This window comes from Sorex fumeus, unplaced genomic scaffold (genome assembly GCF_029834395.1).
Source record: "Sorex fumeus unplaced genomic scaffold, SorFum_2.1 ptg000054l, whole genome shotgun sequence".
NCBI lineage: Eukaryota > Metazoa > Chordata > Mammalia > Eulipotyphla > Soricidae > Sorex > Sorex fumeus.
In genome coordinates this window covers 18,924,733-18,943,474 of record NW_026606111.1, presented here as the reverse complement: position 1 = coordinate 18,943,474, position 18,742 = coordinate 18,924,733, and the positions used below count along the sequence as shown (strand labels likewise).

At 38.2% G+C, this 18,742-nt stretch overlaps 1 protein-coding gene across 1 annotated transcript in view; it reads left to right on the top strand.

Moving 5' to 3' along the window:
- Window positions 1-18,742, top strand: part of ASCC3 (activating signal cointegrator 1 complex subunit 3) — a 354,089-nt gene that overhangs the window by 116,463 nt on the left and 218,884 nt on the right. The window contains exon 11 of the mRNA XM_056125104.1: window positions 17,373-17,537. Coding sequence (XP_055981079.1) covers window positions 17,373-17,537 — 165 coding nt within the window. The remainder of the gene's footprint in view (window positions 1-17,372; window positions 17,538-18,742) is intronic.

Below are 18,742 nucleotides of genomic sequence, written 5' to 3'. Positions count from 1 at the left end.
GAAAGTTCCAGTTTCATATAGTTTGAGGTTAGTGACAAGTTATGGTTTCAGGAGATCCTAAGTATTTGAAAGATTGGGACCGTTATTTTCAACTTTGGGGACAGGTATTTAAACTTCAACTAGTTTATTCAAAAGCAAGTTTCCTATTGTTTGGGGACAGTTACTAGTTAATTTTTCAGATAATCTTCTGCAAAAAACGACTTGTTTCAGAAAATACAACAGAACCTTTCAGACGAGATCGGATCGGATACATTCAGCGTGGTATGGCCGTAGACCAGAACCATTCAGTTGCTGTAATACTAAAGTGCAAGCCTCACACTGTTTAGTTTTGGGAATTGTGACAGCTTTGCTTTCTGTAATTTCTATGACTAATTTAAAATAGCTTCTGCTGAATTCGTAGTTTGTATATGTTTGCAGTTTTTTATATATATATCAAATCTGAAGCCTTATGAAATATTTTTGTAGGACTTTGAACTAATATACTCATAAATAATCTTCATGAAGAGAACTAATTATATTTGGATTCACCATTGATTTGGCCCTTGCTTAAATTAATTACATAGAAATCTTTACTGCCTATTGTTCCTAGATCATCGAAATCATCAGAACTTTAGAGGGCATGCCTGAATGTATTTGGTAAATATTGTGCTTCATCATGTATTTTAAGCCACTTTGTGTCCCAAAGGTCATTTTTTTTTTCTGTATAGTTTTACTATTTAACTGGAACTTTGAGACATTTTTTAAAACAGTGTGAATTAAAAGTTAATTTTATTTTGAGGCTTTGCCTATTCCATTTTTTTTCCCTTAAAGGATGGCATGCACATTGTACAAAAATTTTAAATGCACATTAAACTAGGGTTTAATATATATCATTTTTTTCTAGGCACATTTGTATAATTTAAAAAATACAATTCTAGTGTACATGTTGGTTTTTTCCCAATAAATATTTTTGCATATGAATCAGTAGCTTATATTGTATGACAGTTGAGTTCAGAGTATTCTCTTTATTTGCTCTACCAATGTAATTGTACATTTCAGATAGCTTTTACTTAATGCAGACATCAATTTACCTTTTTTCCTCACTTATTCATTTACTTATAGCAAGTTGAGTATTGAGAGGAAAAAGGGAAATACTCTTTCAGAAACTGTTTAAATGGAAGACAATTTTTCCCTCTAGCTTTTAAGTTGATTTCTCTTTGACTCTAGGTTTAGAGATATCTTACATTCAAGTGTCTTCTTTTTCCCATTTTGTCATTAGCATAGACTTTTATTCTTTTTGGAATGACTGGGTATCATTTACATTGGTTGAGGTACTCACATTCTTTTTTTTTTTTTTTTAATTTTTTTATTAGTGAACTACCGTGGGGTACAGTTACAGACTTACAAACTTTCGTGCTTGCGTTTCAGTCATACAATGATCGAGTACCCATCCCTTCAGCAGTGCCCATTCTCCACCACCAATGATCCCAGCATCCCTCCCACCACCCCCACCCCATCCCCTCATCTCTGTGGCAGTGTATTCCCTTTTATTCTCTCTCCTTTTGGGTGCTGTGGTTTGCAATAGAGGTATTGAGCGGCAATCATGTTCAGTCTATAGTCTACTTTCGGCTCGTATCTCCCAACCAGAGTAGGTCCTCCCGACACCCTTTACTTGGTATTCCCTTCTTTGAGCTGCCTTTTCCCCCAGTACGTGCTCATATTCTTTAATTGGAGGGCTTGTGTACTTTATTTGTTTTGGTGGGGAGTGTGTAATTTGGAGCCATACCTTATTTCTCTCTTTTGTGTTAGTGTTGTTTCAAATACACCTTAATCACCAGTGGTTTCTTGATTTGATATTGTAGATAATAGAACTTCAACTGCCATCACAAACAGTTCTAGTGGGCAGAATAGTACATCGAGGAAGCATTGTGGTAAGGTAGGGAGTAGTGTAAGGGCAGCGTAGCTGCATTATTGCACCTTTTCTTTGGTTATAGGATTTACACACCTCCAGTGTGCAAAAGGCTCTTATATAGTAGAAATCAACTGCGGCTAAACTACCATCCTTTTTTTTATGAAATTTAGGTTTGTAGTGTCTGGGCTTTAGTTTCTGGAGACATTTATGAACATCAGTCTTTAGTCTTTCTTGCTCTGAACCACTTTGAAATAATTCTCAAGCTTGGAGTCTTTTTTTTTTTTTCATTCTGCAGAACCCTATCCCAACACATGTAATAACATTGTCTAGATCTTCTAAGTGTTTTTTGGTAACACTTGCTCTAATGTTTGTTTGCATTATTTTCAAACTTTCCTAGCAGAAAAGCCAGAGTGGGCATGATTAGATATGTCTGCTAAAAAACAGAACATGGTTGAAAATAAAAATGCAGGAAGTTGAGAATTTGGCAAGTAAACTTAATACAGGTTAATGGAGGTTGCAAACAACTTTCTAGGGCACGGATATGTTAGTACATTTTAAATACAACTAGGAGCAGTAATTTTATCTTTTCATAATTTATCATTACAAAATTAAGAAAGCTCTTTTTTTTCTTGCTTTGTCAAACTAGCAATAGTAATACTATGAACCAGTTAACTACCAGTTTATGTATCATTTCAATATGTATATATCTACATTCTGAAACTATCAGATTTCCAAGAGGACTACCTTGTGCTCTAGGAAATACATTTCAGTTTTACAACTTATTTAAAATAATCTCCACCTCATTCTTTACCTTTCTCTTTCACATAGTGCTCCATTTAGTATGAAGAGATAAAGGGAAATAACACAAATTCAAACTGCTTGACAGTAAATATGGAATAAGAACTAAGAGTGGAAAAACTGGACATTTTTTGCCTTGGGATTTTTTAATAGGTACTAATTGTGATAGAACAGTGGGTTGGGCATTTGCCTTGCAAACGGCTGACCCGGGTTCTATTCCTCCGTCCCTCTCTGAGAGTCCAGCAAACTACCGAGAGTATCCCACCTGCACAGCGAAGCCTGGCAAGCTCCCCGTGGCTTATTCGATATGCCAAAAACAGTAACGTCAAGTCTCACAATGAAGACATTACTGGTGCCCGCTTGAGCAAATCGATGAACAATGGGAGGATAGTGCTACAGTGCTACTAATTTCAGAAACAGAATTAAAAATAACCATAGCATTCTTTTATATTTTGAAGGTGATTCTTCAATTATTAATCTTTTTTTTCAATGTTTGAATTAGGTCAGCACAAAAAAATTTTTTTACCTTTTGGATTTTGTCAAGATAGTAAATTTCCCTGTAAAACTAAAGACATTCAGACTTAAAATCATGATGTTCTGGTTTCATGAACTAATAAGAAATGTTAGTCATATAAATCACTCTTCATTCTGTTATTTGTATAGAGTTTTCAAAACAATCGACTGAAATTGTTAATGATGAAATCTATACTAAGATATTAATATAGTTTAGAAATTACTATGTATATATTAGAGTATTGAATTTTATTTCCCTAGTTGTATTATTTATTTGTTTTGGGATTTTTTTAAATCATTACTAATTTCAGAAACAGAATAAAAAAATAACCATAGCATTCTTTTTATATTTTGAAGGTGATTCTTCAATGTTTAATTTTTTCAAGTGACTACAATAATTATGTAATTTGTATGTTTATGGTAGGAGTAATGATTTTTCGATCATTTATTAATGTAAACATTTTGCATATAGTTTTTTCCTACTTATATTTTCAATTTTTACCAACTAATCAATTGAATTTTTAAGCCTTCTTTTATGAGGAAAGTTACAAAAAATAGGTATGGAACTTGAAATATGCAAGTTTCAATCTCTAAGAGTAATTGTATTTAAAAAACTTAATTAACCATGTGTTTATACTAATGGAATTATAAAAGACCATTTTTAAGTCCCTTGATAAAATATTAATTGCCAGAAAAACCATTTTCTTCTTTGAAGGTAGGCCATTAAGAAGTAATGAGAGCTCTATTTGGAAGAATATCTGAATACTTTTATTAGTAAGATGTAAATTACATTGAAGCATTGTGTAATTCTTACTGTTAGTTATTGATGTTTTTTACTTTTGTAAGGTTTAATAACTTCTCATAGAATGAGTTAAAATTCTATGATTAAAAGGGCTTTTTCCTATATACAAATCACTATCTTACCTGTTTTATTATTTTTCTTCATAATACACTTGAATTGTGCTACAGTGAGAAAACTGTAATTTTTGATGCATAAAGTATAGCACTGTAGCACTGTCCTCCCTTTGTTCATCGATTTGCTTGAGCAGGCACCAGTAACGTCTCCATTGTAAGACTTGTTACTGTTTTTGGCATATCGAATACACCACAGGGAGCTTGCCAGGCACTGCCATGCAGCGGGATAATCTCGGTAACTTGCAGGGCTCTCCGAGAGGGACAGAGAAATCAAATCCGGGTCGGCTACATGCAAGGCAAATGCCCTATCTGCTGTACTATTGCTCCAGCCCTTTTAGTTCCCTAGTGAAAGCAATTCGTCATTCTTTCACCTCTGAGCTCAGATTTTCTACCATTTTATTAATGCAGTTTTCCAGAACCAGGGAATGGGTTTTGAACTTGATGTCCTTCCGACAAATGGGGCATTTTTTCTTCTGCTTCATGCCTTCACTGATGCAGAATGAGCAGAAACTGCGGGCACAGTTCAAGGTGACAGCCTCTGTGAAGTATTTTGAGCAAATAATACTCTGGAGCTCATTCTCTAGCATGTCATGCATGTGGCTAAGAACTTCCTGCTTCTGTGCCTGCACTTTTTTCTTCTCTTCCTTGGTCTGCTCCAATTCTCTGTTCTTGGCTTGAATGACTGCTTTAGAGTCATTCTTGCTATTATTTAGCTCTTGCATTAGAGCACGATACTCCCACAGAGCTTGGGCCAGATGCTGCTTCAGGTCCTCTTCTTGCTCTTTCTCCAAATCCTGGAACTGCCTCTCGCCCTCCTGGAAAGTCTTTAAAACTTCCCTTAAATTTGGCATCTGCATCTAATCCTCTCCCAAGCACGCAGGGCTACCTCACAGACATGAGCAAAAGCAGCACGAGGCAAGGTGACTTTGCCTTTTTGGGTCACGCCATTTCCCTTCACCTATTAACATCTCATAAATCAATTTAATCTCTGAGAATTTTCGTCCAGCATAGCCTAGGCCTTGAAGCTGTTCCTTGGCCTCATCACTGAACCACATCCTCCACTGCATGTACTGAGAAGGGCTTAAACACATTTTAGCAGCCATGTGAAAATCTTGAGGTACCCAATGAGCCTTTTTACTCCAGTCTGTTAGAAACTCTCTACAGTACAGAGATGTAGGTCCGTACGAGGCACAGGCCTTTTTGAAATGACTAAGAGAATCCATTCTTAACCCGTGATAAGATGGAGGCTGCTTCTTCTCCATCTGGGCTGGGCGGTTGGGAACACGTCCCGAGCGATCTGGAAGCCGCTCAGCTGAGCTATTCTTGGACTCAAAATCTGAGGGAGTGGCAGCAGACTCATAATCTGCATCATTTTCATCTGATGCACTGGAAGTAGAGCTGTCTTCACCAGCCTTAGAAGTATTTTTACTATGAAAACCTTTTCAAGACTTAGGTACGGGAGGAGCTGAGGCTATATTATCCCTAATATCCTCCTCCTCAACTGTGCTTTTCCAAAACAGGAGAATAGAATTAACAATATCCCATGTAACCCAGAATTCCATGGGGATCTTATTCTCTTCTTTAGATACCTTATAGACTTTTTTTTTTAACTTTTTTTTTCCAAATCTTGGTTTCTAGAGTCCCTTCATTTGGGAACCATGGGTTTACCTCATAAACTACTTTAAAGCAGGACTAGAGTTGGTCTCTGGAAATACAGAGTTTCGGGCCCCCTGTTCTGCAGGACAGATACTGAATCAAATCCATAAATGGCTTGGCATATTCAGTCTGGCTCGAGAAACTATGGAAGATCTTGGGAAGGCCCAGAATCTGTCCCATCTTAGTGGGGGATAGCTTCTAGGATTCTAATTTACAGTACCCTAAAAAAAACTTGTTCTCCAACTTACTTTCTCAAGTGGGGGTACACTGAACACTATTTTTACCTTTAGTTGGTAGTTCGTGCCCACTCAAGGGATGCCAGCTGTAAAGAATATATACTTGTGCGGAAGGGTGTTGTGTTTGAGGGCTCTCCGAGTGGTTCTCTCTCGCCACCCATGTTCGGTGCTCTTGAGACACTGTGTATGGACTGAATCGGGACAGTTGTTGGTGATGTGCAGGCAAAGGAAGAATGAGGACCAAGGTGGTTGCCGTTTGTTCAATCTCTCGTCTCTCCCGTCTCATACACTCTTTCTTCCTAGCCCCTCATTCCTAGATCCCAGATCCTCTGACTCTGACTCTGACCCTGTCCCCTGATTCTTACTCCCCTCCTTTTCTGCCTCTGCCTGCTTCTTGCTCTGATAACTCTCTGACACTCTTTCTGCCTCTCTCTGGTGCTCCCTCATAAAATATATCCAGTGAAATCAAATTATGAGGTTTTTTTGAGACCTTTTTTCTTTGAGTATAATTTAAAAATATTTAGGAATTTAGGAACCTAATCTTTGACCTCACTGGAAAAAAATTAGAGTAACAACTTTTATATAAGCATTTCTTTGTAGAAAAATAGCTTGTTTTTTAGTGTTAGAGAGCAAAGGGTAGAGTGGTCATGTTCTTGCTAGTGACTCTTGTTCTGCAAATGACCTTTTCTTTTTCTTGTCCTGTATCAACATTGCAGCTCTCTTTTGCTTGATTTCCTCATATCTTTACGGATTTAACTAAATAAAGCTGGAATAATTAGAAAATTTATTTTGAAACTACTTTATGACCAGGGCTGGAGCTATAGCACAGCAGGAAGGGCGTTTGCCTTGCACGCAGCAACATGGCCGACCTGAGTTTGATTCTTTTGCCTCTCTTGGAGAGCCAAGGAAGCTACCGATAGTATCTCGCCTGCACAGCAAAGCCTGGCAAGCTCCCCGTGACGTATTTGATATGCCAAATCCAGTAACAACAAGTCTCACAACGGATACGTTACTGGGCCCACTCGAGCAAAATCGATGAACAACAGAAGGACAGTGCTACACAGTGCGATAGTGCTTTATGACCAAAAGAAAAAAAAAGACCAATAGGCTAGAGGGATAGTACTGGAGGTAAGACCTTGCTTGTGGTCAATACCAGATCCATTGCAGGCACCATATACAATTCCCCAAGTTTTTATAAGAGTGATCCCTGAGCATAGAGCTATGAGTAAGCCCTGAGCATTGTCAGGTATTGGCCAAAAATATAGGGGAAAATAAAAGAACTTCTAGAACTCTGCTTGCAGCGTTTATTATCCTAGCATATTTAAACAATAGAAAGCCTGTCATTCAGGTCTTAAATTCATCAACATGATTGTGATTGTGTTGCGGCATCAGGGGAAATGATTTCCTTTTTTTTTTTTTATGTTTTTCTCTATTCCTTTCTATACAGTAAATTTACAGCAGTGAAAGTGACCATTTATTGGGGGGGGCGGGGAGGGGAACACATAAAATAAAAACAGAAAAGGACAAATGCTAATAACCTTGCAGGATTAGTCACTATGCACTATGGCATGTATGAGAAAGTACAAAACCAGATTTTGAGCTTTGTTGACAGTCAATTGAAAAATTCCAGGAGTGATGTCAGCAAATTGTGGCATAGTCATTCCTGCTCTTTCTCAGAAACAGTTCTTGCACAGGAAAATAACTCCAAGTCCAGGATTGCAGGGGAGTAATTGCAACGTGGGAGTGCAGAAATCAATAAAAGCACAGTGTAGGGTGTTGAGTCATTGTATCTACCAACACTCCTTCTCTGAGGCCAATCAACCCTGTGCAGAGACCTTCAGGAGAAGAGGAAGGACCCAACATACTAAACTTCTCCACAGACCTGAGAGCCATCCGGTTCTAGCACCAGGTGGATTCCCAAAGCCCTATGTGCCTTCTGACAGACTTCCCACAACCAAGAACCGAAGCACCTGACTCACCTTAGACCTACTCACTCTAACATCCTGAGGCAGCTCTGAGGGCGGGAGACACCATCCACCTAGGCTACTAGCAGACTCCTGTGAATCCTAGACAAGGCACACAATAAGGATGCGTGACATCACCAAGTATCATGAATATTATGGAAAAACAAAGCAAAATCAAAAGAGCAGTCTGCTTATATCTGTGAGAACGTTGGTTAGCAGAAACAATGCCAATGTATTTAGTAGGATCACTGTATCACTGTCATCCGTTGTTCATTGGTTTCCTTGAGCAGGCACCAGTAATGTCTCCGTTTGTCCTAGCCCTGAGATTTTAGCAACTGCTACATTGGAGGCTCTTTCAGGGTCAGGGGAATGAGACCCATCATTGTTACTGGGTTTTCGCATTTTTTTTTTCACGGTACACAACAATGGTCTTTATTGACTTCCATGCTTGGCAAGGCAGGAGGGGGAAGGATACATGACAGCTCCCGTTCCTGGGGCCAGGCAGCCACTCCCGAAAAGGGTTTTGGCATATTGAATACACCAATATGCCAATATGGAGAGCTTTGCCATACTCTGCCTTATGAGCAGGATACTCTCCGTGGCCCTCCAGGTTCTCCGAGAGTGAGAACTAGACAATAAGCCGCGCGCTTCCGGGAGTTTGGTTTTATAGTCTCTAGATCTTGGCCGTTGATGGGATTACACAGTGCTGGGGCAGTTGGTGGGTGTAACTGTCTAGCTACTGGAAGATGACGGATCTCCGTGAAGGAGGCCCAGTCCCGAACTGAGTAGGCCTGGAGATCTCAGCCCCAGTTTCTGCACACCTGGGTTCCTCTGTCGGTTCCTTCATGTGTGTGGTGTGTCCAAGCATGTGGAGAGTGATCTTGAGCATGACTGTGGCTGGGTACCAGAGTCTTCAGCTGCTGGGAATCTGCTCGGGGAGGGGAAGGAAACTCAACCCACCCCCCTCCAAGAGGCGCTGGTGAGGACAGCCAGGCACGGGGGCAGGAGACTCTGCCCAAGTAGGATAAAGCTGCCCAGGTGACCTGAGATCAGAAATGGAGTTAAGAAGTGACTAATCCTTTTAAATTTCAGGGATCCCCAGTACTCTAATTTTTTTTCGGTTGAGATAGCTAAACTTTTTCCACCACTCTCTGGATTCCTCCTTCCCTCTCTTCTTTCCTTGCTGCATTTTCTTCTTGAAGTATAAACCTCCAAAGTACTCATGTTTGTATTTCTTTTGTTTGCTTTGAGGGCTATACTGGCAGTGCTCAGGGCTAACTTTGGCTCTACCCTCAGGTGTCAACCCTGGAGGTGCTTGGTGGACCATACGTATGTGGAGCTAAAGATGGAACCCAAGACATCCACATGCAAAAGCAAAAAGCCATAACCCCTCATACTGTCTGGTTCCATTGCCATAGAAACTTTTTTTTTAATTTTAATGTTGCACGGATAAATTAATCTATGGAGAAGCTCCTCTTTGAAATAACCACAAGATGTGATTAAATTGTGCCCAGTCTTTGTTCTTTTTCTAGACACACTAGAAAGAATTTGAATAACAGAAGTAGGTAAACAATAAGAACTGTCACTGTCACCATCCTCCCATTGCTCATCGATTTTGCTGGAGTGGGCCCAGTAACATCTTCACTGTGACACTTGTTAGTGTGTTTGGCATATCAGATACCTCACCGGTAGCTTGTCAGGCTTTGCTGTGTGGGAGAGATACTCTTGGTAGCTTGCCAGGCATTCTGAGAGGGGTGGAGGAATAGAACCTAGGCCGGCCAGGTCCAAGGCAAACATCCTACCCACTGTGCTTTTGCTCCAGCCCTCTTAAGGTAGCCAAATGCCTCATCATCTAATTAGTGGCACGCATGAATGGATAAACGGGATTCCCACTGTCCCTACCTACTATCCAGCAAAAACAATAAGAACAGCTCTATTTAATTGCAATTATTTTCAGTCACTCGTATCCAGCCATAATTTGTTGATAAGCCCTTTATGTCATCTTCTTCCAAATCTCCAACTTTTGATAAATTGTTCTTGAATCAGTAAAATCTCTTAGTGTCAAATCTCATAAATTAGTTTGAAGACATGAAGTGTGGATTGTTTTCATTTTTTTTTTTTGGTTAAGAAATGTATTCTCAAACTGAACTTCTCACATATGGCAGGACACAGGTATGACTGTTATGTTGAAATCAATATGAGACAGTTTCCACACTCAGATACTTTCAAGGGGTGTTGGACCAGTCCAGCTTGAGGAAAAATAAAATACTTCTATGCAGTGGATTAAAAAATTTTGTGAGCCATATCCTGATTGCAGAGAATAGGGCTTACCATAAGATGCAAGTTTCTGCCACAGATTTTTCACCTGCCAAGGGCCTGTCTTTATGAGTGAGTTCCAGTGATAATAGTGTTACTTGTATTAATCCTTTCTCTCTGAGACTTCAGTGAAATGAAGTCTGGGGTATTATAGACCTAAAATGAGAAATGACTATGACACATTTTTGTCATCTCCACACTTGGCAGCATAAATAATTAAAAATTTTCTGTTAGTCTAATTAGTAAAATTTTAGTACACCTTAAGCATTGAATCCTTTTCAAATGGATGATTTTTTTAAACTTCTATTTTATTTTTGTTTCATTTTATTTTTTCTATTTTAGACACTGTGATACACAAAACTATTAGTGATAGGGTTTCATTTATATTTATTTGTTTTGAGATTGTTTTTAAAAGAGAATTCTGCTCCAGCTATAAACACATGCAGTATGGAAAGTGTGCATTTCTTAAATTTTCAATTTTGAATTAAACATTAGGGGGATTTTTCTCCTCTCTTCCCGTCACTCGAATTTCTGTTCCTTAAAAAGTTTTAGAATTTCTTTTTTAATTAAACCATGTTTCTTCGACTTTGTACATGTTGCTTATGAAGTTTTAACCAAAAACACTATCAAAGGTTTTTATCTTCTAACAAGAAAGTACCAAAATACATTTTAGATTATTTTCTTTATCCTTTAACTTTAGCATATCTCTACTTTTCACAAAGACTAGTTGGTAAGAATACTTTCGTACTTGAAGATTTTCCAATTACTTTTTGTATTTTCACTTGGTAATTGAAAGCTGTGGTCCTTGACATGAATGTAACTAGATATTTCAGAGGTCTTTGTGCTTTACATGTGTGAGTGTGCACTCATGCATGTGAATTGATTGGAGAGGAGGGAACATAAAAAAATGTAGAAAAGGAAGTAGTTGGAACTAACTGATTTGTTGTAGTGTCCCCAAGGGGAAGGTATAATCTGCAAACTGTCAGGTTCCATTATGGGGGCTGTTGCCATCAATCAGAACTGACATTTATGTAGTAGAGGTTAGTATAACTGTAATTACATGTGTGTTTATGGGATCTAAACCGTGTGACATTTTAGATTTAATCTTTAAATTAAAACATTAAAACTTATAACTTGTTGGTCGAGTAGCTATGTGATTATATATTTTAAAAGGGAAGACTTCCTAAACCCTGCAAATATTGCCTAAGCTGTATCTATAGCATTGAATCCTATTTGTAACAACTCCAAGCTGTTTTCACCACAGATTTGTAGAACACGTATTCTTGAATATTGCACTTTAGCTACTTAATAGATACATAGCATTTTCAGCTAAATGTGTTGTGTTTCAGCAGGCTGTTGCACACAGATTTTAAATGTATTTGATTGTGTTTGTAAAATCTTTTCAAATTTAAAGCTTTTGGGGGGCATGATGATTTGAGATTTAATGAAGGTAATAAAGATTTAATGGCTGTATTTTCCCTTGTGGCTTTAATAAACATTTATCAGTTTACAGTTTATTTTCAAGTTTTAAAAATATGACTGCCCGGACTTTCAAACTGATTTTAAACATTATTAAGGTGAAATTTACTTCTAAATTCTCTCATGTTTATGGCAGAGACATAGTACAGGGGGTGAGGTGCTTGTCTTGCCTGTGACCAAATCCACTTCTAGCCCCCATGCACAGCCAAGGGTCACTCCTTGATGAATTAGGAATAACCCTTGATCAATGCATGGTGTTTCCAAAAAAAAGAAACAAATACAATTTTCTCGTTTTTCTTTGAACTAACATTTTAAAGTAAAAATTTTATTGATAGCCCTCTGATTCACTGTTAGAGCAATCACATTGATTTAAATATTTTATCAAGTTACTTGCACAACTATGCAGTAGCTACAGTAGGATTTGTTGAATATAAGATGAACTACTTTTAGACATTATAAATTTTTTTCTTCTGTCTTGTGCACTGAAAGAATGTGTGGTTGTGCATATTAAAAAGCATAAAGAACAGTCCTCACAGCATGGATTGTTAGCCTTTTTTGCTTTGGTAAATTCTTCAGTTGTACATTCTTGCCCTTTAAATTCTATTTAATTAAGGTTATATTTAATTGTTTTTAATGCATGCATATAGTTTGCTGCTACTGAAGTAAAATACACATAAATTACGAGTGAACAGTGTGCTAGATTTCCTAGAATGAATGTACCAATGTTGCTCCTACCTAGTACAAGATATGGAATGTTACTACATCTCACAGCCTTTTATTATGTTCCTCCCATTTGCTTTGCCATCTTCTTTCCCAGGGCTATTCCTAGCTTAGTTTCTAACACCTCACATCATTTTCTTCTGGTTATATATGCCTGGCATGTGCAAGGTTTTGAATTTGTGTGCCCATTGAGGGATAGCCATCTTGACCTTTATACCCTTCAAGTGGCAAGGTGGCCCCAAGCACCTCTAGGCTAGAGCAGTAACAAGCCAACTCTGTACTACTGGCAGAAGCCATAAGTCTTAATGAACACCTCTGTTTATGGTACTCAGTATAAAACAACAAACACTGTCCTCCCGTTGTTCATCGATTTGCTCGAGTGGGCACCAGTAACGTCTCCATTGTGACACTTGTTACTGTGTTTGGCACATGCCGTGCGGACGAGATACTCTCGGTAGCTTTCCGGGCTCTCTGAGAGGGGCAGAGGAATCAAACCCGGCTGTGCCGGGCTGGCTGCACGCAAGGCAAACGCCCTACTGCTGTGCTATCGCTCCAGCAAGTGAAGTCATACACGCTATGCTTGGATTCCTTCATTTAGTATTTAGTCTAGGAGATTTTTTAAATTTTTATTTTGTAGAAAAAAATAGTATGCTCATTTTCATGCTATATAACATTTTATTGTATGTAATGTTTTATTCTTTGCCCAGGGATCACTCCTGGCAGTTCTGGAGGGCCCATATGGGATGCTGGGGATTGCACCTAGGTCAGCTGCATGAAAAGCAGATGCCCTAACCTTTGTACTATTGCTCTGTACTATTAATATACAGATTTAGCCAGAAATATGTTTACATATCTGTTTAACACATGGCATACTAGGGAATGGAATTGTTGGGTGCCAAGGATTGTATGTATTCAATGTCAGCAGATTATAGCAAACGATGTTTCAGAATGGCTATGAGTTAATATTCTATCATTCCTTTATGAGAGTTTCAGTTGTTCTACATTCTCTCTGAATGTGTAACATTTTCTGTCTTTCATTTTAAGTATCTGGTTTTTGTGTAGTGAAAAAAAATATATTTTATGTAGAGGGGAAAAATGTTGAGTAATCATGAAACAATCATGGAAAACTTAAATTTGGAAGTTAACTTTATCTAAATGTAAAGAAGGTTTTGCATAGTAATTTCTGTTTATAGAATACAGCAAAACTGGTTTTTTAAAGGAATTTTATAGTAATAAATGTCTACATAAAGAAGTACACAAATAACGAAACTATTGTTCAAGAAACTGGAGAGGGGAAAGGGCTAAGCCTAAGGTTATTATATAAAAGGAAATAAGAATCAGCATTGAGTGGACATTAATGAAATAGAAATCAGACTGTAAAATAAGAATTTTTTAAAAATTTTTAAGGTAGAATTGTCAATCCCTTACAAGACTAAGAAAAATATATAGAAATAAAATAAAAACAAAAATGGAGACATTACAACTAACACACCAGAAATGCAAAAGACCATTTTCTATAAAAATGTCTTAGCATTTTGAATAGATACAACTATATTTTGGCACTGTCATCTCAGCTATGCCAACTTCTAGTGTATGGGCTAAAATTGGAACAGTTTCAAATAATGATTTTATACTCTTGAGGAAATGAATACATTTATTGAGAGAAATTTAAGCTGAAAATAAAAATATTGATAGTTAACCCATGCCCTGATACAAGAGCAGATGGAAATGTCTTACATGAGTTCCAGTTCATTAAACAAATCTGACACTTTATTTTCTAGTCATTTTAGTTCAGGGAAGTAAAGTGATGAGGTAGTTATATAAATGAAGCCACTTCTTTTATGCTGAATGTGAACACGAGAATGGACTTTTAGGATTTGGTGGGGCAGGTTTTTGGTATGTGAAAAATTTGATCTTGCATTTTGTTACTAAGTTATTACTCCTCAGGATTAATTATAATACAGTATTTTAAGTTCATTGTGTGATACATAATCATGCTTGTAGTTTAATTTCAAGGAGCAGTCTGTAGCTTTCGTGACATATATCACCAGTAAGCTTGCTTGTTTTATATTTTAATGTGAAATGAAGTAACGGGTTAGGAGAATTGCTGTTTTTAAAAACAGGCATGATTTTCCGGGCATTTAATGAAAAGAGTTTCTGGAAATTGATCCCTGGATATATTTATGATAATATAATTTAGGATATTTAAAATTTATCATTCTTCTGTGCAAAATTTTCTATGTAAATTTTATAATAGGAAATATATTGATGTATAATAACTGTTTTGATCTCAAAATTGATGACATCTTTTATATCTAATTACACAGTATACTTTTCCTGTAAAATTTGGTATGATCTTAACATTACCATTTAGCTTTAACAAATTGGCAAACTTTTGAATTTGTAGTATTTCATACCATTTACCAATTAATGTTCTGTGGAAGTATAATGCTAAATTTTGATATTTTTATACTTCATTTAAGATGTATCACTGTATCACTGTCATCCCATTGTTTATCGATTTCCTCGAGCAGACACCAGTAATGTCTCCATTCATCCTAACCCTGAAATTTTAGCAAGTGCCACATTGGAGGCTCTTTCAGGATTAAAGGAATGAGACTCATCATTGTTACTGGGTTTTAGTATATCGAATACACCACAGGGAGCTTGCCAGACTCTGCTGTGTGGGCAGGATACTCGAAGTTGCCTGCCGGTTCTCTGAGAGCATGAACAAGACAGTAAGCTTTAACTAGACAAGCTTCTGGGCGCTTGGTTTTTATAGTCTCTGGATCTTTACCTTTGATAGGATTACACGGCGCCAGGGGCAGTTGGTGAGTGTAACTGTCTAGGTACAGGAAGATGGGGGATCTGGTTGGAGGAGACCCAGTCCTGATCCGAGCAGGCTTGGAGATCTCAGCCCTGGGTCCTGCACTTCTGGGTTCCTCTGCCGGTTCCTTCATGTGTGAGGCTCATCCGAGCTTATGGATAGTGGTCTTAAGCCTGGCTGTGGCTGGGTTCCAGAGGCCTTCAGCTGCTGGGGCTCTGCTTGAGGCAGGGAGGGAAACTCATTTCAAAATGATAGCAGTAAAAACACTAATAGTGCAACAACAGGTCAGACAGACAAATTTGGATTTATATTAAGATGTACATACTTTTGCAACTTTAGAAAATGGTCTTGTGAACATTTTCTAAATGACTTTAATATCAATATGAAATACCTTGATGAAAATGTTGAGGGAACAGCCTGACCCCCCATCTCAGCTTTTAGTTAACCTCTTCATAGCACAGCTTGATTGTATTATCATCAGTCTAAGCTACTATAAACTCTGGTTTATTATTACTCTGCATTCTGTGAATTATTCACACCTGGGTTTATTTGTAATATAATGTTACCTGTGTAGAAGATAGCATTGCATTGGTCATATTTTCCTCTCAGCCATTGTATGCTTTTAAAGGACACAAACAATTCATTATATTTAAAAGAAAATACTACATTAATAATCAAAGCCGGTCTGCTTTTGCAGGGGAGGGTGTGCTCCCAACTGATGTTCAGGAGGCCCAAAGCCCCTTCCAGTGATTCTCTGCCAACTGAGCCAGTGTTTCATTGTTCCAGCTCTTGGTGTCAGGAATCGTCCATGCTACCCAGTGTTTCTCTGGTTCTACCGAGCCATACTCAGGAATGCTTGAGATGCTGAAGGGCTTCAGGGATGCATCTGCTGATTCTCAGGGCACCATGTATTGGGGATGAGGTGGCTATCTGGTGATCAAACTGGGATCAGTTCCAGGGAAGGCATGCACCTTAATTCCCATATACTTTCTTTTCCCATATACAGCCCGCACTTGGTCTGCTTCTGAAGTTCACTTATCCTGGGCCTGCCTCCAGCTAGAGATTTAGGGCATTGAGTGAATGAATCACTGTTAGGGTTGCCCTTCTGTGACAGTTGAATTTTAGTACGCAATACTGCGATAGCACAGTGGGTAGGGCGTTCGCCTTACACGCGGCCAACATGGCCGACCCGAGTTCGATTCCTCCGCCCCTCTCGGAGAGCCCGGCAAGCTACCGAGAGTATTGGATATGCCAGACACAGTAACAACAAAGTCTCCGATGGAGACGTTACTGGGCCCGCTCGAGCAAATCGACGATCAACGGGAGGGCCTTTACCTTTACCTTACCTTACTGTACATACTAGCTGGAATTGAAGGACGTCTTTAAAAACTGTGTCTATTGGTGTCCAGATTTGGATCACATGACAAAGTTGGCTATTCCTGGAGTAGTTTCTTGATTTCTTTTTCATTCTGTTTCAATACTTTTTTTCACTTCTTTGTCCCATTTCGAATAAAGGTCAGTATCTGTGTATGGTACTTTGATAAATGTAATTTTGTTTCAATGAGAGGCACACCCAACCATGCTGAGGGTGTGGAGCCTAGAGGACAGGTCCATCCCCTGTGATTACAGGCATGACCTTTCGATGGGGAGGGGCTCCATTCTGGCCCTGCTGGAGGTTATGGGACTACCATTAGGGGTGCAGTGCTGTGAACCCAGGGCATGAACTATACCAGTCTTTTACCGGACCCCAGTAATATCATGTTATTATATCATAAAATGCTTTTGAAAAACCTTGTATATTTTTTAGATAAATTTCATTCTATAATTTACTCACATATTACAATCAATAATTTCTGAAGAACTGCTTAATGGGATTTAAAAAAATTCTTAATGTCTGTTGTCTACAGTGAATTAAGTGTCCTTTGGAATATTTTTAAAGATTCTTTGAGTGATTTGTGGCCAGATATGTTTCTTTTTAATGACATCATTAATGCGTAAGCTCAGAGTATTTGTGAATGCTGCCCTGTATAATTTGATTATCTTTCCTTACCTTATAGATGCTTGTGACCACACCAGAAAAATGGGATGTAGTGACAAGGAAAAGTGTTGGGGATGTAGCTCTTTCCCAGATTGTAAAGCTTCTTATCCTTGACGAAGTTCACTTGCTGCATGAAGACAGAGGCCCAGTATTAGAGAGCATTGTCGCTCGTACTTTACGCCAGGTAAGAGGAAGTTGTTGATAAACTTCTTTGGAGGAATGAGTCCAATTCTGTTTTTGTTTGCCTTTGTTTTGGGACCATACCCAGGGGCTCAGAACTTACACCTGTGTTTGTGCTTAGGCTAGGATCACTCATGGCAGTGCTTTGGGAACAATATGTGGTGCCAGCGATTGAACTAGGGTCAGCTCCGTGCTGGGCAAGTGCCTTAAACCTTCTTCCAGCTCTCCAACCCCATGTTCACTTCTTCACTTTTTAAACCACATAAATTTTAAATATTTGCATACACTCATATAAATATCAAGGTAGAACATTCTAAGGAGATACAAAAAAGAAAAACTTTTCATCAACATTAAATTAAGGATAATTTTAAGGATGCAGATGGTGTAAGACAGAAAACAAAAGACAGCATGAAAAACCTGAAAGTGCCATTACTGCTTTCTGAGTCCTCTCCTGTCACCTGCATGTGTTCTGGCCAGATTTTACACATGATTTCTCAAAAAGAAGCTTTCAAGGCATCATTTATACACCTTTTTTTTTTTACACGAAAGAGAGCATGTTTTATCGCCTGCTACTAACACAGCGTAGTGGTCTCTTTCAGTGATCCGTGTCACATCAATCCATCCAACTTTATTTGCAGTGAGCTACCTAGAGAGAGCATGGTTCAGCTAAAAGCGTTTCAAAGATAAGGACTTTCCTGCAACTCCAGAACATTAGAGGTCAAGGAAATATCATTAGGACGTTTGCCAGGAAGTCTGTCATTAGCATGTTTACAGGGAAATTTAACCAGGACATCTTTCTTTCCTGGACATGCCCAGTTGAGGGAGAAAATTGATTGATAGATTGCAGCCTGCTGCTGGAAAGAGAAACTGCAGATAGGATAACTATGGTAATGTATATCTTAATAGATATTACAGAAATATGCTGTGTATAATATACACATATATATTATTTCTATTGTTATATTGAGTTTTTCATAATATAATCAAATTTCAGTTAATAGTTTATTACTTCTATACTCTTAAATCTTTGACAAATTGTACTTCATTATCTTAAGAAAAATGATGAATTTCTCAGTTGAATAAGAATTATTGAAGCCCTAGGGTCTTGAGGGAAGAGGCCTGAGGGATTGTTCAGTGGGTAGGATATTTGAGATCTCTGAGCACAGAGCTAGGAGTAAGTACTGAGTACAGCCAGGTGTGGCCCCAAAA